Source organism: Geosmithia morbida, assembly GCF_012550715.1.
Source record: "Geosmithia morbida isolate 1262 chromosome Unknown scaffold_4, whole genome shotgun sequence".
Lineage (NCBI taxonomy): Eukaryota > Fungi > Ascomycota > Sordariomycetes > Hypocreales > Bionectriaceae > Geosmithia > Geosmithia morbida.
The window spans coordinates 1,214,299-1,240,284 of NW_023336191.1; the positions used below are offsets into that span (position 1 = coordinate 1,214,299).

Genomic DNA, 25,986 nt, shown 5'->3' on the forward strand with positions numbered 1-25,986 from the left:
GAAAATATAGTTGAAAGGCGATAGGTGCATCTTGCATCTTTGTATATTGATAATCCCAACAACGACCGACTTCTAAATATAATACGGCAGTCTGGCCGCCAGTGACATTGCGAGCATGTGATGCCCATATCTCCACTATTTAGCATATCACAATGAAAAAAAAGCAGGGCATAACATCATAACATATATCAGAGACGTAATTTTTTCTTTTTTTTTGTTTTGCGCCAAATGCCAAATTCCACTTGCCCTTTTGAGCTACCAGATATCTGCTTTTTTTTTCAGATCCCTCAAATAGTTGCAAGCAAGCCAGTGTAACACCATCCCAATGAGACCATGAATCCAGCCGCTTATTCCTTTGTCTTCTGAGTACCACGGAGAAGACCAGTCCTCCTGGCGGCAATAAGACCGGCCTTCTGTCCCTGGGCGGCCTCGCGGGAGATGGTAGAGGCCTTACCAATGTGCTGGTGGTTACCACCACCGTGAGGGTGATCGACGGGGTTCATGGCAACACCACGGGTCTTGGGCCAGCTGTTGCGCTTGACAGCGAACTTATGCTTGGCACGCGAAGCCTCTGTTGAGCGGGAGGAACATACAGGTTAGCCATCTATCCACTTTTTCTTCTTCGAGGACGGAGAAACATACTCAGGAGAGGCTTGTCGGTACGACCACCGCCGGCGACGATGCCGACCATGCCACGGGCGCCAGAGTGAACAACCTTCTTGGCGCCAGAGGGGAGCTTGATGCGGGTCTTGCCCTCATCGGGGTTGTGGCCGATGACGGTGACGTAGTTGCCAGAGGTGCGGCCCAGAGCGCCACGGTCGCCAATCTTCTCCTCGACGTTGGTAACGACGGTACCCTCGGGCATCTCACCGAGGGGCAGGATGTTGCCGACGGTGAGGGCGGCGCGCTTTCCGGCGTAGACGAACTGGCCAGTGTACATGCCCTCGTTGGCGATGAATGTCTCCGTCACCTGCTTGTACTTGTAAGGGTGACGGAAGACGACCTTGGCGAGGGGAGCACCACGACCTATTTCCCGAAAAATTCAACGTTAGCCCTAGGTTCCGCTGTACCATCTTCCATCAGGAACCTCGTCGAATATTCGGGCGTCTTCGAGAGGAAAGGGTGAGGGCAGACTTGCCGGCATCGTGGACGATCTCGCGGACGACACCACGGAGATAACCGTGGCGCTCAGCGTAGTCGAGGTTACGGAACTGAGCCGGGCTCTTGTTGTGGTGCGTGTTGGCCGCTGAAAGAGAGGAGACGGGTTAGTACAGAACATAACTTCCCAAGTTGCCAATTCCACACGCCGAGATACGCAGATCGTGTTTTTGCTTCGTTGTCGCCGGCGAGGTGAGGAGGATATAACTGACTGAAGATGGAGCCACGGCCCTTGCGCTGGTTGCGAATGACTCTACCCATGGCGGCTAGTCTTCACTCGAGATATCTTGAGCAAGGTGTTAGTTTTGGCGGCCGCCTGACGATGGTGAGGTTGGGAATTAAATTTACCTGGCAGTTGCCGCTTGGTGTTGTGTCGAGATGGGCCCAACCGGTGCGCTGTGCCGATATTTTTTTTGTGTGCGGGACCATTGGCTCTAGCGGGAGGAGCCCTGACCACGTGACCTTAAAAAAAGACCAGAAACACTTAATTCTGGCTCTGACCCACGTCACGTCGGGATTTACGGGACCCGGACTCAGCCAACCAATGGAAATGGGTTTCCCTCACAGTATCGGCCATTACGCCGCATCGACACGCATCATCACCGACGACTCTGCGCACTTAGTCGTGCCCTCACCCACCGCTCTCTCACACTCGCCTTAACAAACATGCACTTTGCGGCCTGTTGATTGGCTTGACGGGGACTGAGCATCATCAGAAATGCTCTGCAACCGAAATATTCACAATGCTACTGCACAATACGCGCAGCGTCCCTCTCGCCCAGGGGCTCAATGGCTAATCCAAGTCACAAAACGCCGCCATCCTCTGTAGCGTTTGTTCCTGCGACGACGCCCTTTGTCTCTGGTCCGATGTTGGCCGGCCGGCTATTGCGGTGACAGGATACTTCTTGTGGTGATGTTTCACGCGGAAACTAGACGATCATTGATGCCATGTACGCTAACCTCTGCCTTGGGGGGCAACCACGTATTATCAGTCATCACTGAGACGCGCAAAGTGTGCCAAACATCGTGGCAGTAACCCCTAGCCGAGGGTTGGATCTGTTCGTGTCAACCAAACAATGGCTCAAAGTCTGAGCGGCTCTATACGACAAAAGACAACTTGCCTGTGCAAGTGGACTGGGCACTGTTTGACAAAACGTCGTGTCGAGAGGTTGTCTTGCATTGCGCGAGCACTAGGGCCTGATACCCCGAATCTTGCCTTTCTCGATCCCAACCAATGCTGGCCGCTCGAGACTCTCCATCGATGGTGGTACTTTTTCGGATGTGGCTGTCCGTACTGTGCCAGGTATTTCTCGGACCAAAGTCCCGCTGCCTCGGTCAATTCATGTGTCGTGACCATTTACTGCATGGCCGCGCCGGTCGTACGAACCGGCTCATGCTCATGCTGCGTTACAAACTACCATAATAAAGGATGCTCAGTTTTGCTCACGTTCAGGGCCCCAGAATGCAACTGGGATGGATGACGCGACTGGGGAGGTGGGGCGGAGTCTTAACCTCTGAAGGGTTGCAATGCTGTCGATAGAGGGATATCGACAATTCAGGGTTCGTCTCGTACGTCACAGCATGGGGGAAGACTATGGATGGGATGATGGGTTATATGATGGCCAGGGGGCAGACTCGGTATCATGGAGGTGTGCTGCCGTCGGGGTTCTGGCCCTCTTTCAAGACTGGGGATGATGAGAGTGTCAGGTATTGACCAGAAATCCTACCCCGGCGTATGGAATCCAGGAGTAGGATTACCTGGCGAGACCGCGACGTCGGACCCTATATTGTGATTTGCCTACCTATGGGCTGTGCTAGATTCTTAATCGTAGTATTAATAAAGATGAATGGGTGCAGTGCGCAGATCCATAAGATAGGGCGTTGTTCCCCTTGCCGGCCTTCTCCACACAGCTGGCCTCGGTGACTCTCAACCTCCCTCGCTCAACTCAACCACCGCTACCTCAACAACCGACGTTGGCCACCACACCGACGAGGTCCTCGCTCCCCACCCCAAATCATGGCTTCCGACAACGAGTCGTCGGAACTCTCTTCCCTTTCGTCACTGTCGCCGGCGCCATCAGACGACGAGCTCGAAGTACCCAGCGATCTTGAGGAGCCAAAGCCCACCAAAAAGGAAAAGGAGGGTGGAATCCTCAGCTATTTCCCCAAGGCGTCAGAGGCATCAACCAAGGAGCCGTCACCACCACCACAGAAGCGCTCGCCATCGCCAGAACATGAATATGTCCTAGCAGACAATCCTGAAATTGCAGTACGTTTATTTCATGATACCGAGACGCATTTTTCCCTTCCCTTGCCCTGTTTGCGCCTCTATGTAGTTATTCCACATGCGCCCGCTAGTCGCGTCGATGTGCCTATGTGACGCGACACGTCGCGTGCTACCATCGTAAATCGCATTTTGCTAACCAATATGCCTGCAGTTCATCGTCATGTTCAGGAGCCGGTTCAGCGACGCGTTTCCGAAATCACTCCCCCATTTTGGCCCTCAGGACCTCGAGAGAGACGTTGTCCAAGGGATTCCTGGTGATCGCGTTGAGCAATTCCTTTGCGCCTTACTCGGCCTGCTCCTCAACAGGAAACAAGACGTCAAGTGAGCAAAAGCACCATCATCTATGAAGTTGTGCGACAAGGATCCATACTAACAAATCATGGCCTCTTCATCAGGTCCGGTCATTACGGCAGAGCCCTCGAGGATGCGATCACAACCCATAAGAGCGAATGGCCACCATCGTGGGAAGGAAAGAACCCGTTGTCTGGCGGCAAGAACTTCAACACAATGGATCCCACCGAAAGGGTATGGACCAGCCAATAAGTTTTCTGGCGCAAACCTTTGCTAACAAGGGAACAGCTGACGCTGCTGCGGAATCTGATTCTTTGGACGATGTCGTCCTCCGAGGCAGTCAAGACCCTGATCAACCAATCTTATAAGCAAAATCGACACGAAGACGACCTGAATCAGCCGCGCTCGGTACAGCCATGGGGCACGGATGGCGAGAAGCGACGATATTTCCTCATTGAGGGGCAGGATGACACGGCGTTTCGCGTTTACCGCGAGAGCAATGCGCTTGGCAAAAATCGCACCTGGTGGAGCGTCGCAGGGAGCATGGAAGACCTGACAGCCCTTTCCCACAAGCTGGAGGCCAAGGATGGCGGTCCCAAGGCGAAGAAGTTTGCGCAGAAGATACGCATCGCTATGACACGCTTCGAGGCAGGAGAAGAGGTATGTTCTACTTAATTGGCCATCGGCGTACTCATTTTCGCTTCCATGACCTATGTCCGATGCATAGGAGTTCCGATACTAATTACGTCTAATCAGAAACGCCGCCGTCGCGAGTACCGACAGATGCAAAAAGAACGCTTCAAGCGCCCCGAACCTGGCTTTTCCATGTACGAGGGACGCACCCGCGGAAAGCGCATTAAGTACACGTACTCGGACGACGAGGACTTTACCTTCTCGGATTCTACGAATCGCCGCTCAGCTCGCAATACGGGAGCTAGCACACCTGCCGAAGTTGGGCCCGTCACAACTTCCAGGGGGAGGCAGATCAGGGCACCTCCGCGGCTGAATGCCGCCACCAGTGAGGACAGCGCCGCTGATAGCATCCAGGGTGATGCCTCCGAGTTCGACAAAGAGGACTCCAACGGTCCTACAGGACGCCCCAGGAGATCGGCAGCCAGGAATAACGGCAGCAACGGGTGGGTCGATGCGGGCCCAAGGTCACGTCGCAACACTTCGGCCGGCTCCGATGAAGACGATGTCAGTCAGGGCGAGTTTGGGGATGACGAGGAAGACGACGCCGCCGATGAGCACATCCCCGAAGAAGAAGATGAGGATGAGGAAGAGTTCGATGAGGACGTGCCTATGCTAGACGATGAATTGGACAACGACGTCCAACGTCACCAGAGCCTCGTCGTTACGCTTGAGGTCACGCCGCCAAAGCTCAAGACGGCTCTATTTTCTACAGTTTCAACGGCCACGGAACCGCGTCCATCGGATTTGAAGACAGCTGAAGTAAAGGGGGGGGATGTTTCTCCGGCTCCTGAAACCATGGCCGTGGATGACCGCAAGGACAAGATACCCGAACATTCAGCGAGCCCAACGGAACCTTTGGTTGAGAGGTCGGAGAACCTCACATCGACCCCCCTCGCCTTCAGGGGCAGTCCGGAGAAAGTGCAGGAGCAGCAGCCTGTAGCTCCGCCAGGACAAGTTTGCAATGGAGATTAGAACAAACCAATCGAACCAACTGTTTTGCGCTGGAGTTTGGGTACAACTGGGGCAATCGAGTGGCTGCTATAGGGATGCGTGTACAATTACGCTTATTACAACAGATGTGTAGCTAAGGGCTCCGCATAGGGACAATATTGTCATGAGAGTAATGGGATTCAATTTAGATTCATAGGGTGGCGGCGCTACATGTGTTCTTTAGTCCGAAAAAAAAAACAAGAGCGTTGAATTATGATATTGGTGTTTTATCTGTTTTCACCCTTATCGCAGTTTTGCCGTGTTGTTCAGTGGTGGTAGTAGTACATGTATGTTGCGAAGCTGCTGTAATAACATGGTACGGGTATGTGTTCTTTCTTCTTTTTTTTTTCGTATAAACATGTCGCATGCACCCCTGAGCTCGAATTCATCGGTTGGGAATCTTCCAGTTGTTGACGCCATACCACCACCTCCGAAGACGCACACCCATGGTGTTGCCCTGAAGCTGGGCATTGCGATTCCAGTGCTGCCATCCGCAGATAAGGAGGTTGTACAGGACACCCTGGGTCAAGGGCATCAAGACCTATTTTCAGAGCGTCAGTATTCAGACTAACAGAAGGAAACGAAAGCGAAGGAGCACGCACCTGATCCCTGGCTGTGATCAAGGCCACTTTCCACCATGTGTTGGCCGAGGCGATGCTGTTGAGATAGCTCTGCTCGAAGCGCAGGTCAGGCATGGGAGGCAGCTTAGTGGAGCGGGGAGCCGGTTTCAGGACACTGTAGGGCACGTCCTCCTCATGATCGATAGAATCGACGTCATCGTCTTCGTGAGATAGGGACACGGGCACCTTTTCGTCGGCGGCTGTGGCGGGCGCGAGATCGTGTGCCGGGTCGGGGTTGTGCGCAATGTGGGCGGTCTGGATGGTCTCGGCGACCTGCTCAGGCAAGGATGACATGATGACTGCTCAGTTTGTTGGTAGTCTCCCGGGGAAGCGGTCCGATGCGATGGGAAGCGTGGTGGCTGGCTGGACTCTGGCGTCACGGACAGCTACCAGTGCAAAGACCCGTGATGCCGTCGTACTGCTAGCCAGAGCCAAGGTATGAACCCCATACGTAAGGTTGCGTACATATTACTGCCAGGCGGTGTGGCGACAGCTCCATCCCGAAAACCTTACAGGCTAATACAGCGCCCCTTCCAACGCACTTGCTCTACCCCTTTGCTATAACCTTGGGGCCGCCCACAAATCATGGCAAACCACCAAGTAATGGGACTCGATGTTAAAGCGCGTAATACGTCAAGTCCATTGTACCTGTACGTGTTAGCCTAATACGGGTACCTATTAGTAGCTAGATGTGGTGGCTTTAGGTCACCAGCAAAGACTACACTCTGGCATACAATATTAATACCCGAGCACAATTAAGTGCAATACTAATATGAAAAGGAAAAAAAATCTACCAAGTGCCCTCCGCTGCACGATCCCACATTCTTCCTCTAAACACCTCAAAATCTGCGCTCCCACGGCACCTTTCTCCTCCCCCTTTTTTGTGACTCGTATGCGAGGACCCTCATCTTCGAGGAAAAGCCAGATATTTTGTTCGCCGCGTGCAGAGAACAGCCGCCAAGATGAGCGACCCTCAGGACAATGAGGCCGAGAAGAACGTGAGTTGTCGCCTTATGCTGCCCCTCTGTCCCTCTCCCCACCCCGCTACGAACTGGCCTCCCCCGCCATTTTCACTGCGGTCCCTCCTGCCACAACGCGCACGACATAGCGCAAAGAGCATATGTGGCCGGCTGGGACTGAACATGGCGGGAGGGAAAGAGATGGGCCAAAGCTTTGGCCTTTATGGATAGCTAATATAAAACCCGCCAAAAATAGATCGAGATCTGGAAGATCAAGAAGCTCGTCAAGCGCCTCGAAGCTGCCAGGGGAAATGGAACCTCCATGATTTCTCTCGTTATCCGTAAGCCCCTGCTACCCATGCGTTCTGCATTTCCGGTCTAAATACTGAAAATATCCGCAGCCCCCAAGGACCAGATCTCGCGAATTGCCAAGATGTTGGCTGAAGAATACGTACGAATGCCCAGTTGCGCAGGTCACCCTCTGGCCACAACCAGATGGCTAACGCTTAAGAAATAGGGTACCGCGTCCAACATCAAATCCCGTGTCAACCGTCAGTCTGTCCTGTCCGCCATCACGTCGACCCAACAGCGTCTCAAGCTGTACAACAAAGTCCCGCCCAACGGACTCGTCGTGTACTGTGGTGAAATCCTGACGTCGGAAGGCAAGGAGCGTAAGGTCAACATTGACTTCGAGCCCTTCAAGCCCATCAACACCTCGCTATACCTATGTGACAACAAGTTCCACACTGAGGCTCTGGCCGAGCTGCTCGAGTCTGACCAGAAATTTGGTTTCATCATCATGGATGGTAACGGTACCCTGTTCGGTACCCTCAGTGGCAACACACGTGAGATTGTCCACAAGTTTACCGTCGATCTCCCCAAGAAGCACGGACGTGGTGGTCAGTCTGCCCTTCGTTTCGCCCGTCTCCGTGAGGAAAAACGTCACAACTACGTGCGCAAGGTGGCCGAGCTTGCAGTGCAGAACTTCATCACCAACGACAAGGCCAACGTTTCCGGTCTCATTCTTGCCGGTTCCGCCGATTTCAAGAATGACCTCAACGTCTCCGATCTGTTTGACCCTCGCCTGCAGACCAAGGTCATCAAGGTAGTTGATGTGTCGTACGGTGGTGAGAATGGCTTCAACCAAGCCATTGAACTGTCGGCCGAGACTCTTAGCAACGTCAAATTCATCCAGGAGAAGAGGCTCATTGGCAAGTACTTCGATGAGATTAGCCAGGATACGGGCAAGGTGTGCTACGGTATCGATGACACTCTCAAGGCCCTCGATCTGGGCGCTGTTGAGATTCTCATTGTGTTTGAGAACCTCGAGATTACCCGCTGGGTTCTCCGCGACGGCGAGGGCAACGAGCACCACCTTCATCTCAGCAAGTCTCAGGAGGAAGCCAACCGCGATAAGTTCCTCGACAAGGCCACTGGCCAGGAAATGGAGATTGTCTCGCAGGAGTCCTTCCTTGAGTGGATCGCCGAGCACTACAAGGACTTTGGTACCAACCTTGAGTTTGTGTCGGACCGCTCGACTGAGGGCAACCAGTTCGTCAAGGGTTTCGGTGGAATCGGTGGAATCCTCCGCTACAAGGTCAACTTTGAACAACTAGCCGAAGTGAGCGACGACGACGACGACTTCTACGACGGTGAGCTCCAACCCGAACTCCACTACATTCATCCCAGCACACACAGGACCACACATATGCTGACCTCCGAGCTAGATTGACCTGTGGATTCCCTCGTGTCTAACGAGGGACCAACTCGAGATCCTCCGTCTGAGCATGTCGGTCACGATGCGCCCCATGCTGCACCGACGCCCTACGACGCCGCGCCCTCGTCATTTGTCCAGCGCAAACTGGTGAGCGGGAACAGTCCTAGAAATGCCTCACCGCAGGGCAATCACCAGCAGCACCAGGCGTCGCGACCGAGCCCCCTTCGCACAACTATGACGGCTACTTGAGTTGATGATTGGCAGTATATCAAGGTGAGCACCCTCTCGCACTCTCTCGCGACGCACGTTATATATGTGGAAGGGGGTTTTGACTGACGAAAATCAAACTCCTAGGCGCCATGTAAGAGATTTTTATCGCGTCCGACGCGGTTGTTTTTCAAAGGTCCTTGGGGAGATGCTCTTGCTACAGCGTAGTTGCGAGGTCATTGGAAGAAGCAGGCAGCACTGAGATGGTGTCGGTGCAGAAGAGGATACTGATGGGCCAAGTCGAGTATTAGCACCCAACCAAAAAGAGGAAGGGGAAGAAAAGTAGAATGACAGTCGTTCTTTGTTTTTTTCCTTACTCTACGCATCCCCCGGACAGGCCAGCTTGGCGCTTCTTGTCCTGCGTGCACGGTGTCGTACGTGCCATCACGAATGCGAGGAACAGCAGAGTGGGCTGTCGCTTACAGAGGCAGTGTTATAATGGAGTGGGACACACTATTATACCCCTCCCCACTAATCCCACAATGATGACACTGTCACTGTAAGCCAATAGGGGACTTACTGAAAACTACGTGATGTACAGCAATAGCAAAGGGCTGGGGAGCTGAAGAGCTACTAGTGGTAGCATCTTGATGGCGTTGAACCACACATACGTAATATATTAGAGTATAATAAACGAAAAACTCGGTAGGTCGGAGGGGTCGTCTTCGAATCGTTCTCCACTCTACAGCACTCCTAGGGGGCTTTCGCCTCCACTACAATTATGGAGCAGTAGCCTCGACGTAATTGTACAAGCATTACACACCGTATGGCGGGACGTAGCTATCAAGGATGATGGTAATTGCTCGTAATAATAAGACTAATAATACGAGACATGGGAGCGAGACCTCAACTCTTACATCAACCCCACGACACGACTTGTCCTCCTCCTCCTGTTCCCCAAACCAACGACACGCCCACCACGGTCGACGAGATCTCATAATCACAGAACACACCGTGAGTGCGTGGTTGGCATTTGTCTAATTCAACAGCGAGTGTTCTGCAGCAAGATCACAAGATACATACCACACCCGTCCTTGTTTGCAACTCCTATCGAGGGATGCCGCTTCCTAGAGGACCCTGAGTCAACGCCACTTCTATCGAAAAGGATCCTCCCCTCCCCTCCTTAAGCAGGCTCGCCTGCGCACCACGCCCCCCCACCAGCCATGGTCGATGCCACGACTTCGACTTCGAGACCGTCTCGTCGAGCCATTGCCGTTGGCCTCCACGAGGCGGCCCTCGACTCCCCAACATTTCGAGCAACCGCTGCCCATTTTGCCGAGCAGATTGAAGCCGTGGAACGCTGGCTCAACGGCTATGTCGGCTCAACTTCGAGGCTGCTCCACGAGGTTCTGGCCCTCGAGGACACGGTCAACAACTTCCTGGCACGAACGATACCTTCAACGGCCGACGGCGTCATAGACAATGACTACACCTTCCTGGCCCTGAAGCGCGTGGGCGATGGCGCCCGCGAGTTCTGGATGCAGCTGCTGGGCAGCACCAAGAGGATGGAAGATGCCGTCGTAGAGCCTATCCGCACCTTCCTCCAAACCGAGATGCGCAACTTCAAGGAGATTCGCAAGGTGCTCGAGCAGACGCAGAGGGCCTACGATTCCACCCTCGCACGTTATGTGTCCCAGTCCAAGACCAAGGAACCCTCCCACCTTCGCGAGGATGCCTTTTCCGTCTACGAGACGCGCAAGGCATACCTCCAAGCGTCTATGGACTACTGCCAACTGGCGCCCCAGGTTCGCTTCGTCATGGACAAGCTTCTGGTCAACGTCGCTGGGGAGCACTGGAAGGAGATGAAGCGGGGCCGCGATACTGCCATCAATGCTGTCCGCTGGGATCAGGAGATGGACCGCGTCCGCGGATGGTCCAAGGAGATGGAGGCTTACGAGCCCGTATTCAGGCACGAGCTTCACGCTGCCCGGCGCGACCTCGGCGAGAACGCCCTCACCGGCTGTAAGCCCTCGCGCGAGATTGACGACTACAGCACCTCTACCGTGGCCTTCCTAGGATCTAGGGGGCCCATGAACATGCGTCCGGTCGACGGCGGCACTGTCGTCTCCGAGAGACAGGGCTGGCTCTTCCTGCGCACCGTCTCGGGCAAGCCCGCCAGACATAATTGGGTTCGCAGGTGGTACTACTGTCAGGAGAGTGTTTTTGGATGGCTTATCTCCGGTCCCCAGGGCGTCCTACAGGGTGACGAGATCGGCGTTCTGCTATGCAACGCGAGGGCCGCTCCCGGAGAGGAGAGGCGCTTTTGTTTCGAGATCAAGACCAAGAGCCAGAACCTGATGCTGCAAGCAGAGACCCAGAGCGAACTTACCGAGTGGCTCGAGGTGTTCGAGGTTGCCAAAAAGAAAGCCTTCGAGGCCACCATGGGTAGAGATTCGGATCCCAGTGGTAACACAAACCCTGCCTTCTCCATTGCCCCGCCATCAGTTCCCGAGTTTTCGGCACGCATACTCGATTCCCAGCTCGGCCTCGTCGCTGACGAGGGATCATCGCAGTCCAGCGTGGATAGGGCCGCAACGCTCCCGCTACCAACCTCGGAGGGCCCGCTTTCCACCAGGCCTAGCATGGATAACAATAACTCCGTGCCACGCCGAGGCATCACGGCGCTGGGCCGCGACTTGGCGCGTGAGGAGGGAGAAAGCGGACGGGAGCATGCGGCTAGAATCATCCAGAAGCTTGACCTCCATCGCAAAGCCACTTTTGGCGCCGGCGCGGAGGCAGCCCTGGCCAGCTCCTCGGGGTCAGCCAGTGGCGTTACTAGCCTTATTACGGCCAGTCAAAATACGCTTCCCGTTGCCCCTGCCTCGGGAGCCGGCGCAAAGCCGGCGGTCGGGCCTATTCTGGCCTCTGCCGATCACCACTCCGGGACATTGGCCCCGCTGACACTGGCCAGGCCCCCGGCTGTCACAACCCTCAGCCGCACGGCGGTCCTGACAATGGCGGCATATGGTGCAGCAGGTATACACTCGGGATACAAGAAGCCGTCAGTCTCCGTAATGGCAAACTACTGGGGCACAAACATCTGGGGGGCTAGCAGCACTCCGGCGCCAGACCCCGTACTTCCCAGGCTAGATGAGGACGACCCAGTCGGCGTGGTGGTGTCTATAGATGACGCAAAGACACCACTCAATACTTCACGGCAGGCAAGGCAGGTCCGGGACGCGCTTCCCCCCAACTACCCGCCAGAACTTCGTGTTCAGAACAGCCAGTTCCGACTCCTCTTCCCCAGTGTCCCATTGGAGGAGAAGCTGGTTCTCGTCTTTCGTGCGGCCTGGTCCAGTACCCCCGCTACGCAAAGTTCGACCACCGACTCCATGTCTGGTGAAGGGCGTGTATATGTCACACCCGACAACATGTACTTTTACGGTGAACAGATGGGCCTCGTCACGGCATACAGTCTGAGCCTCGACATGATATCCGAGGTGACGGCCATACCTGGCAAGGAAAGCGACAAGATCCTATTGCACCTAGGTCAGGACACGAACGACACAGGGTATAACAAAATTACGCTCAAGCTCTTCTTGGATGACATTGGCCTACTGCATGCACGCCTCAACACGCTCATTGATGAGCTCCAGGCCGAAGTGCCCATGGAGACAGAGGCGGTCATTGCAGCCCTCCTCAGCGTGGAACGGGAAGGTGCGGTTGGAAATGCAAGCCCCCTAGTTGACGACTGGGATATTTCGGCCAACGCAGGTATCGATGATGATGAGGATGACGATGATCACGGACCAACCCAAAGGAAACGACAAATCGGCTTTCAATCGCCTGGCCCGTCGCACCTGCAGGCCCCGGGGCTGGGCATGTCGGTATCCGCCTCGAAGGTGCACCTGCCCTCTCATCCAGTCGACTTCGAACCCAACGATATGAAGGAGCTGGCGACTGAGCGGCACTTTGAGATTAGCGCCAAGTCGTGCTTCCACGTACTGTTTGGAGACAAGAGCTTCGTGTTCCCCAAGCTGTACTTCGAGCACCACGCACAGCAGATTGCCCAGGGACCATGGTTGCCAGACGAGGCTGGTTACCTACGGAGAGAATTCGAGTTCAAGGCTGATGGCAACAACATCTTTGGGCGAGCAAAGGCTGTCAACGTATCTGACTACCAGGTCATCGAAATGCGCAAAGAGCACGTGACATACGTTATCACCCACGTCAGGACGGCGTGGCACCTGCCACACTCGCAGAATCTCAAGCTGGTGACCAAGATTGTTATCACATTTGTGGGTAAATCCAAGTGCCGGCTGGCCGTCTACAACCGGGTCGACTGGAACAAGCGGCCGGCGCTATCGAAGAACCTGGTAGAGCGCCAGGCGCTGCGAGACGGGGCAAGCGATGCCGAGACGCTGGCCGAGCTGGCGACGGAACAGGTGCGCAAGCTCGGCGCCCGCAGCAGGACCCTCAGGGCAATCCAGATGTATGGAGGCGTCGGCCAACAGAAGCAGGTTGTCATCTTCTCACCGGCAGCCTCGGGTGGCGAAGGCAGCCGCAAACCGGCCATCAAGCCGCGGACGCTGACGGCCATGATCTGGGAGACGGTGAGGTCAATTGGCAAGAGTGCCGTGTCATCGCTCATCATGTGGACTTTTGCGGGCATCAAAAAGCTGTTTGAGGTGGTCACGGCGCAGCGGCTGCTTCTTGCTATCCTGGCGGTCAGCGTCCTGACCAACCTTGCCATGACATCTGCCGAGGCCAGCACTTGGTGGAGCGAGCGGCAGGCAGCCAACTACATGCGTCGCCTAGGCGTCGGCCCCAACACGATCATGAGCAAGGCCATTTACGTGTCCGACCTGGCCGAGGCAACGGGCGGCGTCAATATCAATGGCAGCGGCAGCGGCAACATGTTCTCGTCGTCATCGACTTCCTTCCCCCTCGACAGCCCCTGCTTCTCCAGTTTCCAGGACCTCCTGGACGCAACGGACATGGACGTCGCCTGGGACGACGATGTATGGTCGCCCTCGTCAGTCCTGTCCCCTTGGTCCAAGGCCACGACGCGCCGCATCCGCCGTACCCGCCAGCGCCTGGGAGTCTACCGGCACGACCTCGTCGTCGCTATTAAGGTCGTCAATAGCATCGAGAGGCAGCTTCTACAGTCTGAGTGGGAGGATTGGCTCGGCAACGAAATCCTCCTCTGCGAGGACCTGGGCGATGTCATGCGCGAGACCGAGTCCTCATCATCCGCCTCTTCTGTGGGAAGCAACAAAGACACTTCCACTTCCACGGCCGCTACCATGTCATCCATGCACTCCTTCTTCAGGTCTATGCCATCTGACAAGAGGGAGGCTCTCGATGGGTGGAGGGCTAAGCACTGCGGTAGCTGCAAGACTGATTATGCCCACGTTGTGGCACAGAGTAAGTCCGGGTCACAGTATTACGACTAGAGACGGGGCTTTTCCTAGTATGAGACGACTCATGACTTTTGTGTTCTTCTACCCTGACAAGCTTCCCTTCCTGTCTCTCTCCTCTCAGTCAGCTAGCATCATTATTTTGGGTATTTCGTTTGGGTGAGTGAAAAAGAAAAAGAAAAACGTTTGTAATCTACCCCCCCCCCTCTCTTTACAGTTGGTCATTTGCATACCAGGCGATGAACAGGGGGCCCACAAGGGCCTGTAAATCCAGAGCTTTACACTTCCAATCAGACTATATATATATATCTAAGTATAGCATCGCACGTTGCCTTTTCCTGTTGGCCTGTGTTCCCATTGTTAGTTGAACGGCATAAAAAAGATTCATTCCTTCTCATCACGGACGTTTCAAGCAAACGTCTTGTGTTCGCCATCGTGATGCACCTCAATCTCGGCCTTCTTCTCATCATGTTCATATTCAAGCTTCCCGATATTAATCGATGCCACCGGGGCGTCGGGGCCATCAATGATCTTGGCGAGCTCTTCAAGGGTAGGGCCCTTAGTCTCCACGTACTTCCAGAAGACGAAGAACAGCTCGAAGAGAACCCATGCCTGTTACGTTTTTTGTCAACTCTTGCTTTCAAATGCAGTGATAGAATACTGCCGCCACTTACAACATAGATAATATAGAGCTTCCAGGTCTCTCCGGCCCAATAGTCAAATGCGACAGGGTTGGCCTGATTGTTAAGAGCTAGGGCAGCCTGGACGCAGAGATTGACAACCATAAGACCCTTGGCGCGCAAGGTGTAGGGCAGGATCTCGACAGCATAGGCGATGAGCAAGCCGGACCAGGCGATGGCGTATGCGAAGCTGAAGAGCCATATGAGGAATATGACGCCCGTATCAGCACCGGGCATGTCGTAGACCTCGTAGAGGGCGAAGCAGAGCGTCCAGAATACGAGGCAGACGAACATGCTGGCAGTGGATATGAGAAAGATAGGACGGCGGCCCCACTGGTCAACCTTAGTGGCGAAGAAGAGGGCAACGATGCACGACATGGACATTTGACCGGCACTGAGACCAAGCTTCGCGGTCGAGTGCGTGACGCCGACCGACTCGTAAACCTTGGCGCTGTAGTTGGAGACGATGGCATTCCCGGACCACTGGGAGAAGAAGCCGAGGGAGATAAGGATCATGAGGCGGTAGCGGTTGCCCTTTGTACGGAAGAAATCGAGATAGCTCGAGCTCTTGCTGACGGCCTTCTCGAGCTTGATAGTCTCACTAATTTCATGGTACTCGAACTGTACTGTCGGGTTCCCAGCGTCGCCGTTGGCGTGGTACTTGGCCAGCATGTTGAGTGCCTCCTCATGGCGGTCATGGTAGATGAGGTACCGGGGAGATTCAGGGACCCCTAGGAGGCATGCAGGTCAGCGAATGCCGCAAAAAGAAAAAAAGAAAACGAACAGGCTCAGATGCGAAGACAGTGTAAATATGGATATGACATACACCAAATCACGAGGAGCTGGAAGAAGGAGGGGGCGCCCTGGAGGATAGCAGGAATACGCCACGACCAGTCATTACCGAGAAAGTCGGTACCGAATGCAACCCAAGCAACAATGAAGGCACCACCATTCCACAAGCAATTGTAGACAGTGGTCATACGGGCGCGATGCTGGGGGTGAGCGATTTCGGCAAGAAGCATAGGCGAAGCCAGCTGGGTAAAGGGGTAACCAAAGCCGAGGAGGACACGGCCGCCAATAAAGGCACCAAACTCCTGAGCAGAGCCTTGGAGGACGGCTCCGACAATCATGATGATGAAACCAATGACAATGGACACCTTGCGGCCCCAGCGATCGGCGATGTAGGGCACGACGGGGATGGAGACGACGGAGGCGATCTGGTAGGAGGCCCCCAGAAGACCGAGACGAGTACCGTCAGGCTCGTCAAAGAAGCTCACCCAAGAATCAAAATTCTGAACTGAGTTGAAAAACATGCTAGACACGCCAAGTTAGCAGAAGAAAGACAGAGCGTGCCGCCAGGTCAATCGTCATCAAGAAAACATACCCATCGTAGCCCGACGTGGCTGAGGACCAACAGAGCACAAAGCAATGCCAGTACAGGAGACGCAGGCCGGGATCACGGTACCAGATAACCTTTTCGAAAGTGGGAGCCTCCCTCTGAGTCTCCACCGTCGCCGCCTTGTCGGGCCTCTTGAAGATTTGGTTCAAACCCATGGTGAGCAGCTGATGCTAGAAACGAGGGTAGAGGAGAAGATGAGGGGAGGGTGAAAGTTGAGGAGACAATGGAAGGGGATCCAAGGGTCTAAATGTCCCGGGTCAAAGTTGAGGAAGCACAAGCAAGACATGGTCTGAGTATGAATCACCCACGGATATAGGTACCAGTGATCAAAGTCATCCAATCTGGTAAAACGGGAGAGGGAATGCGGGGGGGAAGTAGCGGCGAGGATAAAGTGAATGCCAAGAAGCCAGAAGAGAGACTCCAAGTATATGAAGATCTCTCCAACATGGCAGTCATTTAGCCTAATTACAACGGCAGTCTAAAAACCGCAAGTAGGTATAAGCGAGTGGGCAGGGTTAGAAGCGGGAAGCAATAGCATGTCGTGATAGATTTATGGTGATTGTTGGGAGGGAAGGAGACCCCTTGCCGTTTTTGGTCGCTCCTCCCTTGCAACGGCATATCTAAGTGGTTCGGCCGGTCGCTCCTCCCTTGAAACGGCATATCTAAGTGGTTCGGCCGGTACTATAAGACATCCACCAGGCTGCTACCTCGTGCACCTGCCCGCACCTTGCCCAAAGGCTTCCCTGCTTTCAACTTTGGGGGCGGGGCCCCACCTCCACAACATTGATCCCACACACTAAAAGACATTGCGGGGAAGCGGTCGGTTCTGCTACTAGTATCCCCGAATATTTACTCCGCACGGTTCATTCAATCACCAGGTACGGGCTCGATAGTCGTCTACTTCAACTGGTTGACCCCGAATGCTCTCATAGCGATCATTTCTGAGAGCGTCATTTCTATCAAAAGTGTCGGTGACCCAGCCGTGTTCTAGACCGGCGGCACAACCCCATCTACATGTAGCTCACCCTTGTTGCAATGTGGACATGTATGACCGCTAATCGGCCGCTCGCCCGTTACGGGGTTACGGGGTAATTCATCCGCTACCTCGTTGTAGATACCCACCCAGGCGGTTAAATTCGGTTTCCATCAATCACATGGCTTGGTCTCTTGATGCGTCGATGCATCGGAGCGCCCAACCTGTTCAGAGTACAATGATTGTTCTTTACATATGCCTACTCCATGCCTCACCTACAGCCTCTTGGTACGTGATTGTGTGCAGTAGTCAGATGCAGCAATAGACACTTCGGCTGTCTTGCCCCGTAGCTCAGAGTAGAGAAGTCAAGATAGATGGGCTACTGGAGCCACCCTCAGACGTAGGGTTGGCCGAGGGGAGCGCCGTATTCAAAGATGTGTAGATAACAATTCGTCATCAATTGTTCCTCCGAATGTAGCTGCCTTGCGGTCGGATTTATCCTACCATTTTAAGAAAGAGACGGTACTCATACTGCAAGGAAATATTTCCATTAAATCTACCGCCTAACTGCACTTGCATGTACGAGTAATACTGACTCTATGACGCCACATGACATCAATCCCTCTATCTGTGGCGGTGCAAATAACGTGGCGGTTCAGCGCCTCACTGTGGCGTACTCCTACAAGCGCTATGAGCATTACGAATGTACAAGTAAAGTGGCCGGCCCACCATGGGCAACAGCCATCGAGACCCCGAATACTGACGTCAATTGGTCCTGCCCGCTCTGGGTTCCGAGTGGTACGAGTAGTCTGGTTTTCCGGGACAAGCTGTCAACGACATCAAATCTGAATAACTCTCAGAAAAGCTTCCTCATCAGACTGCCCATCCCGTCTGTTTTGCACACTTTGTATTTCTCTTCCTTGTACAATATTTTGTGTGCGGCCGTCCGAGCCCGGTGCGACCATTTGGCCGTGTATCTCTATTGGAAGTCACGGCGGTATTTTTTTCTCCAATCATCTCAATTTCTTTTCTCTCTTGGAGGGATGGGCGGCCGGCAAGAAGCCTTCCGCTCCCTCGGTCCCATCGATTGGGAAGATGTGCCCCATCATGAACTTGGAGCCTTCCTGGACGAGGTGGTGACAGAAGCTCACATCACTGCCGACTCCATCCCATCCGCGACGTCATCGTCCGCAACATCCGAAGGCCCAGAGTCTAAATCGACAGAGCCCAATGCTCCAAAGCCCAACTTGGGCCAGTTTTCAGATAGGACCTCTCGGCTTCAATGGCCTACACAAGAAGCCATCGAAAAATCACGCGAGTTGCAAAGCGATTGGAAGGAGATCAAGGTCAATGCGCGCGAGAATCCTCTGAATGTCCAGGTCTACAAGCTGGCATCCAAGGATGGACGTGGCGCCTGGTTTGCTCGCCGGAGCACTCACCAAGACTTGACCTTTGAGCAGTGGCGCGACGCTCTGGACAACGAGTTTATAGAAAGCATCAAGGTCCAGAAAGGCCCAGGAAGCGGCGCCATACGCGGCATCGGAGCTGACAGGAGGGTTGAGCATCGTAACGTGCCGAATGCCGGGAATGTAAATGGTATGCTTTCCCACAACTCGCCCGACAAGAAGACCTGTTATTGGAAGCTAACTTTGGCATGATCTTCACAGTTTTCCAACTGTCTGCCCAATTCCCAGGACCTACGGCACCGCGAGATTTCATCACCCTTCTTCTTACTTCCGAGCGTTCTACAACTGCATATAACTTTCCCCGCCCCCTGAGGCAGTACATCATCGTATCGAAACCATGCACTCATAACGATGCCCGTCCGCGCCAAGGTATCATCCGGGGCCAATACGAATCTATCGAACTGATTAGGGAGGTCCCGACTATAAACCCGTCCGATAAAAACTCGCTTTCGACGCCGAATCTACTTCAGGGGAAACAACCAGGGCCAGATCCCGATCTCAAGAGCTCTGCCTCCGATGCCGGGAACGACAAGAGCGAGCCTCCGGTTGCTATAGAGTGGCTCATGGTGACTAGGAGCGACCCTGGTGGCTCGGTACCGCGCTTCATGATTGAAAAAGGAACACCGCCGGGGATTGTTAACGATGCTGGGAAGTTTCTAACCTGGGCACGCCGCAGATCAGGCAATAAACCGGATGAAGCACCAGCGGCTAAGCAAGACACCGCTACTGCTACTGCCGCGCCCGCTGCTCCTAAAGTTTCTTCTCATGATGCCAAGAATACCACGACCAAAATAGACGAGGAGCAAACTGCTGCAGCTGTTGAGCAAGAGGATGAATCCTGGGGCCTTTGGGGGATGGTCACTGGCGCCTTCGGGGCTGCCAGCTCAGTCGTTTCCGGCGGCTTGAAGTGGCAGTTTTCCGGGGCCGAGGAGGAAGAAGACAAGGATGATTCCGAAAGCGAATCCCTCACCAGCAGTGAAACTTCGTCTATAAACAGCTTCGCATCGGCCTTGGAGGGCAGTCAAGCGTCATACCAGGGCTCCAAGAGCCAACCGATATCCGTCTCCGACATGAGATCCGAGGGCAAGCTCAAGGAGCACAACAGCAACCAACACAAGGAGCTCAGGCGGCTAGAGGAGCGCCTCCAGAGACTAGACGCAAAGGTAGCCAAGATAGCCGAGGAGCGGGAGGGCAAGCTTCTAGTTGGCAAGGAGAAGGAGGCCGCTGCGCTGGCAAAGTCCCGGGAGAAGCACGAAAGGGAGATTGCCAAACAAGAAGCCAAGTACAGAAACCAGGTGAAGAAACTTGAGCAGAGGCGAGAGCAGGCCGAGCGCAAGGCCGAGCAGCGTAGGAAGAAGGCGGAAGAGCGTGAACGGGCCAACGACCTCAAGCTTATGCTCAATAAGGCTAGGGCCGAGCGCGATATCGCCCTGAAGAAGGTGCAGCTTCTCGAAACGCGAGTTGGCGAATTGCAGACTGAAAACACAAGGCTTAAGGCTGGCGGAAAATTTGGTGGAGAGAGCGACAGTTCGTCGTCAAACCTGACGGGTAAACGGTCGGCCAAGTCTTAATTCGCCAACTCGGCTTCGTATTGACACGATATAATATATGCGGACGTTTTCGTTTTCGGGGGGGTTTTTTTTTTTTTGGGGGGGGGGGGGGGGGGGGGGGGGGGGGGGGGGGGGGGGCTCATAGGGCAACTGACTCCTTTCATCATTTTTTGCCGTCCAAATACAACAGATGCATATATTCTATTTTTTTATATCAACCAATAAATTAGTATGCGAACTCATTGATTCAGCCATATATATGATTGTCCCCCCCTAGTTTCAATTTTCCCTAGCCCAAATGTAAGGTCTTAAAATGTTGAACAAGAAGCCCCGATATGTTGAGATAGTTGTTAGGGGAGCGCATGGCTTGGCTGACACGGTCGATGGCATTGCGCAGTTCTAAAGTGGCATGGCCGGCAGTCACCATGGTCACGGAGCCAAGAAGCACCAGAGAGCACACAGCAAAAGGCTGAGGGATCGATGCCCATCCCGAGGGACCATATCCCTTGTCATAGCCATCCTCTAGTAGTTTCTGCAGGCGGACTAGGCCCTCCTGGAGCCAGGAGTCGAGCTTTTTGAGGAGCAGCGGTGACGACGACGACGACCAGTCCATAGACACCAAAGCTGACGTCCAGCGCTTGGCCTCCCTGACCTCGTCGATAAAGAGGTTTTGCTCCTCAACGGCGAACAGGGAGTCGTCGACAGTCAGGGCATCATCGAGCTGCGCACTGGCAGGTTTCCAGGCGAGGGTCGTGGTGCTCCTGGCGCCTGTGAGCCTGGCGACGACAGTCTCCCTCATAGCATCAGACGATGCAAACGTTGCTGTTAACCAGGTTACAAGGCGGTCTGAGGCCTCGAGAGGGGTGAGGGCGTCACCGATCAGGCTCTTGACCGCGGCGGCGGCCTCGTCGCGAACCTCATCGTCGTCATCGTTGAGAGCGTCGTAAAGGGCCATAAGGACGGGGAGGTACTCTTCCGTCGTACACGAGGTACCTGTTGCGGCGAAGAATGTCCGCAGTGATCCGGCAGCAGAAAAACGTGTGTCAAAGCCCTATTGGAGAGTCATTCCAAGTAATCTAGATTGGAGAGAGAAACAGGAGGGGCGGAGGGTTCGAACGAACCTTGTCGTCTTGACCTGCGTCGGCCAGCATCAGACCCCACCCTTGTAGACCAGAAGCGGGCAACTTTTGAGAACGCTGTAGAATAGCCGTCACGCATCCGCTGATGCGTAGTACAGCATTCGACAGTGAGGGGTTCACAGGACTGAATGGAAGCGTCGCCCAGAGTTGTGTGAGGCGAGAGAAGTCTACATCGTCAAACTCCCCCTTTGCCAACCTGCATTCTATAATGCTGGCGAGGTTCTCAACTGCCACAGTCCTTGGCTCACTCAGGGCGGTACCACAGCAAAGGTCCATGTAGAAGCTGCACAGCTCGGGAACCAATTCATCGGGCGTTGTCGAGGCTGTCCAAATCTTAGCAAGCAACTCGAGTGCTGTGGCCATGGTATCGGCACCAAGATCCCCGCCTAGGAAGATGGCTCGGAGCTCCTCAACGGGAGTCATGCTCCCAATCGCCGTGTAGATCCGGTATGTGGCTGTCTGGATCTTCAGCAGTGCGCTGCCACACCTCTGGGGTAGCGTCACATCGATGCGCTCAACGGGGAGTGACTGCCGTAGACTCAATGCTGAAATACTGTTGACTACCTCGAGGTAGGCTGCCAGGATATCCGGACAGTATCCGTACTTTTCGTCAACCTTGCTGTCCTTCAGCATAGAGACAAGGTCTGTCAGGTTATCTTAGAGAAAAAGATATCAGCTTTTTTTTCCCCTTCTTCTTCTCTGAGTAAACAAAACACTTACTGATAAGCCAGCCCAGTCCAACCTCACCAAGCCTCTCAATCACAAACTTGAGGACCAGAAGCACACCATGCACGTGGTTTTTTGAATTCTGTGTCGTGTCGTTTATAGCGTCTTGCAATATCCCTTTGATGACACCGAGCCATTGCTGGTGCAGGAGACAGGAGCACAAGGTCCGGGCAGCCATTTCGCGAACATGCCACACAGGACTAGACAAATACTTGGCGATGTGGACCTGGAGTTCATCGCGAAGGAGGTCCGGCGGGCCTGCTCGACGCACAATGTCTAGAGAGGGGAACACAGACTCGGCTCCAGCTGGGTCCGCGGCAGTCGCAGACATCATCCGGTGGCCGGACTTTAGGAGATTGACAAGAACCCCGGGAATGGTGGGATACCTATGGTAGGCGATCCGGTTTGTCTTGCCGTCCCAGCCTGCCTCGATCATGGACTTGCTCTCGTTAGACCCGAACAGGCAGTCAATCAGGCTTCGGAGGAGGATAAGGCCGCAGTTGCGGATCGCCCAGACCTCACACTTGAGCCCGTTGGCCGCAAGTTCCAGGCATTGCGGAATGTACTTGTCCGACTTGTTTCCCATTGACGTGAGGAGCGAGTTCTTGAAGATGTCTTTGAGGCAGTTGTACGCGTGCACCTGCGGCAGGTTGGTCCCATCCTTCTCGCGTACACGCGCCTCCATGCTGGCAATCTCCATCAACTTCTCCATAACCTGCTCAAACGAAGGGTTGGGGGCGTTGGCCGACAGAATGCCTGTCATCAGGGATGGGATTCCAGCAGATCTGCGTGTCGTATAGACCTGAGCGAAGATTGCTTCCATTGTGCCCTAGACGTTAGGGTTTCTTGTAAGCGATGTCCCAGCTGCTGACTTCAGTACCATACGTTTCTTTACTTACCTTGTACCATTCCTCCAGGAGGCCATCGCCCCTTGAAGCCCCATCGAATCCCAGATACTTCGTCTGCTGGCAGCAAGTCGCGAAAGTGGTCGAGACTGTTGTGAAAGCGCCACGATGTCTGAGCGTCGACAGCTGGTTGAAAGATAGGTTTCCAATCTTCGCAAAAGAAGCGGATGACGGGCTTATCACCCCTTCCATATCTTTGTTGCGGATTGTCAGGACTACGGTCCGCATAAGGTTACTAGTTTTAGTGTAAATGGTCAGCAATCAATTTTGCTTCTGGATGTTTTACCTTCCTGTCTTGGCTCACCTAGATTCGTGTACCGAACGGAAGCTGTAGCTCAGCACGTCCTTAGTGTTAATTCCGTCAACCTCCTCAAGCTCTTGGGGCAAGTGGCCCTCGGGCGAGTCATCGCAGAGAATACTCTTGACTGAATTCCAGACTCTGCTGCAGCAGTCTATGATTCTCAACTGCAGCCCCCTAACGGAGTCCAGTTCAGCCTGCTCGAACTTGGTCTCCGAGGCAACCTGCCAAATGTATCGCAGAGCAGCAAAGTCTCCATGCACCGGTGCCTCCAGGACAGCGCGTCCAAGGTCTTTCTGGGCCACGGCGAGCTTCCCCTCAAGCTGTTCCACTAAATCAGACAAGAAGGACAGCCGTTCGTCGCCGCTGGCCAAAAATTTGTATACCAACTGCGCGCCCCTGGCGGCTCCATCTGCGTGGTCGGCCCTGGCTGTTCGTCCGGCTAGCGCTTTTGAACGGTTCATGAGGTCTCGAAGTTCCAATGAGGAGGATACAGTGCTTCCGGGGACCTTTAGGGTAAACCGGCGGTACTTTGCGCTGCTCAGGATTTCCCTCAGCGCCGCTGCCGACATGTCTCGCACATCGTCGAAGGGATCCATGGTCAGGTCGAATAAAGCCCGCATCCAAGTTTCATCAAATAGATCGTATAGAAGCTCCTGATCATCTGCCGTCTCCCACGTCTTCGAAGCCTGACCTTCCATACGTACAATGGAAGAGAGGGCCTTCAAGGAGCCGACGTGTCGCTGGTACGAAGCAGTCGGTGTCAGCCCTCCGCAGAGGAACTCGATATACCAACGTAGGAACTTCTCGTGGTACTCGAGACAGTTTACCAGCTGGGCTTCCGGCATGGATATCAAGTTGTTCTGATACACCACCGGCTGTTCGCTGGACCTCTCAAACTCACCCATGGCTGTATTCATTTTCCGGTCCTTTGCTCTCGCTCGCGGTATGCTGCGCTTTAGGACACATATAGAGCCCCTGACTCGCTTGAACATATCACGAGCTTTGGTCACAACATCGACTCGGAACTTTGCGTCCGTGTCTGCGAAGTATGCACCCAAGTGCTTCTGCAGCAGGCTGAAGGCGCTCAGGGAGTAAGGTCTGGTGGTTGACGGCGACGATATGAGCAGGGAAAGGGCCAAGGACCGGACCTCATGATCAGGGTGGGACAAGACCCTTGTCAGAATCTTCTCGTCGAGTATAATAGCGGATGTATCGTCTCCAGACCTGCCCTCCTCATCCTTGCTCAGCGCTGGCTCCTCGACAAGGCCAACGCGCTTCCCCGTTTCCAGAGCCGTCAGCTGAAGGAGGATAGTCATGTCCATTTCCAGATCCATGGTTGTGCCAATGACTTTCTGGTTGCTCGCCATGTGAAGGTATCTTAGGGCTTCAGACCGGTCGGCCTTGAAAAGGGGAAGTAGCACATAGTTCTTGACAGACTCTAGAAGAGATGGGTTTTCCGAGAGGAAGTCAAGTAGCCACTGATTCCACGTCTCAACCTGTAGCTCTGGGTACTGAGCAGAGTCACGCGCTCTAATAGTACGATAGAGCAGAACTATACACCGACCGGCCGTGGGACAGATGAAGTGTATACGCATCCACTGGAAGAGCTCGACGAAGAACTTTCGCCAGACCTCATATTCATCATTGCTGGAACCCGCCTCAGGTCGGCAAGTGATGTAGGTGACCCTCAAGTCATCAATATTGAAAACTCCCTTGGTTAGGAAGTGGTCAATGATCTTGATGGCTGACTTGACGACAGGCTTGGTCGAGGTGCCCACGACGATGGAGACAAGCGTCTTTAGGAGCTCTCTCTCCGTCTCGACAGCCGTTTCGGGTTTGGAGTTCTTCTTCATGAGTTTCACAATAAGATCCAGAACGAGTTTCATGGAACGATGTTGGTCCGACTCATTCCACTCAGTATAAAAGGTGAAGAGCTTCTCTGTCACATCTCGCGAGAATGCCCAGTCACGCAGTGACTGCGACTTCGCCTTAGAGCAGCGCTCCACAAAACTGCAGAGTCTCACACAGGCATTTCCAGATGAAGATTTGGGCTGGCCGGCTTCCCCCAAGAGCCGCAAGATCCCTGTCTCAGCATGTCTACCCGTCGTTTTAGTTGGTGGAAAAAGTCTTTATAAACCAAAGAGACTTTAGAGAAAAGAAAGACTTACTTTGCTTGGATCTCGGAAGACTGGCTTTCTATCCATGAAATCGTCTGGTCTTGATTTTCTAGGAGGTTAGAAATCTCCAAGACGCGTTGATCTTCCATTTCGTCTTCCCACAGGGTGACCTCAATGTTGGACTGAAGATGCACACGGCTTGATTCGTACTGCAACGGGTAATTTACACGCCCAAGTTCGCGCTGGGCCAAGTTTTACCAGAGCCGGCCACTTTTAACACGAACAAAAGCCAAGAAAAGTATTGATGCTAGGAATCTTTAGTACCGTAAACAATACTCGATATCCGCCTGCCAATCTATATAATCCAACATTATTCCATCTTCGTACA

The 25,986-nt window shown here is 54.0% G+C and overlaps 8 protein-coding genes across 8 annotated transcripts; 4 read left to right on the forward strand and 4 right to left on the reverse strand.

Annotated features, from left to right (window-relative positions):
* Positions 1-347: 347 nt before the first annotated feature.
* Positions 348-1,419, reverse strand: GMORB2_5855 (large subunit ribosomal protein L8e; the record flags this gene model as incomplete). The annotated part of the gene is made up of 4 exons (XM_035467825.1): positions 348-571; positions 643-1,026; positions 1,088-1,246; positions 1,371-1,419. 4 exons carry the CDS (start codon positions 1,417-1,419, stop codon positions 348-350), a joined length of 816 nt encoding a protein of 271 aa, XP_035322791.1.
* Positions 1,420-3,175: 1,756 nt separating this feature from the next.
* On the forward strand, positions 3,176-5,401 carry GMORB2_5856 (uncharacterized protein; the record flags this gene model as incomplete). The annotated part of the gene is made up of 5 exons (XM_035467826.1): positions 3,176-3,427; positions 3,597-3,766; positions 3,841-3,970; positions 4,025-4,396; positions 4,493-5,401. The coding sequence occupies 5 exons, from the start codon at positions 3,176-3,178 to the stop codon at positions 5,399-5,401; spliced, it is 1,833 nt and encodes a 610-aa protein (XP_035322792.1).
* A 403-nt stretch (positions 5,402-5,804) lies between these two features.
* GMORB2_5857 (Fungal protein of unknown function (DUF1770)) lies at positions 5,805-6,333 on the reverse strand (the record flags this gene model as incomplete). The annotated part of the gene is made up of 2 exons (XM_035467827.1): positions 5,805-5,960; positions 6,022-6,333. The coding sequence occupies 2 exons, from the start codon at positions 6,331-6,333 to the stop codon at positions 5,805-5,807; spliced, it is 468 nt and encodes a 155-aa protein (XP_035322793.1).
* Positions 6,334-7,001: 668 nt separating this feature from the next.
* Positions 7,002-8,730, forward strand: GMORB2_5858 (peptide chain release factor subunit 1; the record flags this gene model as incomplete). The annotated part of the gene is made up of 4 exons (XM_035467828.1): positions 7,002-7,037; positions 7,255-7,339; positions 7,400-7,449; positions 7,516-8,730. The coding sequence occupies 4 exons, from the start codon at positions 7,002-7,004 to the stop codon at positions 8,728-8,730; spliced, it is 1,386 nt and encodes a 461-aa protein (XP_035322794.1).
* Positions 8,731-10,145: 1,415 nt separating this feature from the next.
* GMORB2_5859 (PH protein) lies at positions 10,146-14,378 on the forward strand (the record flags this gene model as incomplete). The annotated part of the gene is made up of 1 exon (XM_035467829.1): positions 10,146-14,378. The coding sequence occupies one exon, from the start codon at positions 10,146-10,148 to the stop codon at positions 14,376-14,378; it is 4,233 nt and encodes a 1,410-aa protein (XP_035322795.1).
* Positions 14,379-14,750: 372 nt separating this feature from the next.
* GMORB2_5860 (Sugar (and other) transporter) lies at positions 14,751-16,576 on the reverse strand (the record flags this gene model as incomplete). The annotated part of the gene is made up of 4 exons (XM_035467830.1): positions 14,751-14,954; positions 15,017-15,753; positions 15,849-16,336; positions 16,407-16,576. 4 exons carry the CDS (start codon positions 16,574-16,576, stop codon positions 14,751-14,753), a joined length of 1,599 nt encoding a protein of 532 aa, XP_035322796.1.
* A 1,861-nt stretch (positions 16,577-18,437) lies between these two features.
* GMORB2_5861 (DNA repair exonuclease SbcCD ATPase subunit) lies at positions 18,438-20,431 on the forward strand (the record flags this gene model as incomplete). The annotated part of the gene is made up of 2 exons (XM_035467831.1): positions 18,438-18,990; positions 19,062-20,431. 2 exons carry the CDS (start codon positions 18,438-18,440, stop codon positions 20,429-20,431), a joined length of 1,923 nt encoding a protein of 640 aa, XP_035322797.1.
* Positions 20,432-20,699: 268 nt separating this feature from the next.
* GMORB2_5862 (uncharacterized protein) lies at positions 20,700-25,747 on the reverse strand (the record flags this gene model as incomplete). The annotated part of the gene is made up of 6 exons (XM_035467832.1): positions 20,700-21,461; positions 21,532-22,205; positions 22,270-23,104; positions 23,175-23,415; positions 23,485-25,578; positions 25,650-25,747. The coding sequence occupies 6 exons, from the start codon at positions 25,745-25,747 to the stop codon at positions 20,700-20,702; spliced, it is 4,704 nt and encodes a 1,567-aa protein (XP_035322798.1).
* Between the last annotated feature and the right edge of the window lie 239 nt (positions 25,748-25,986).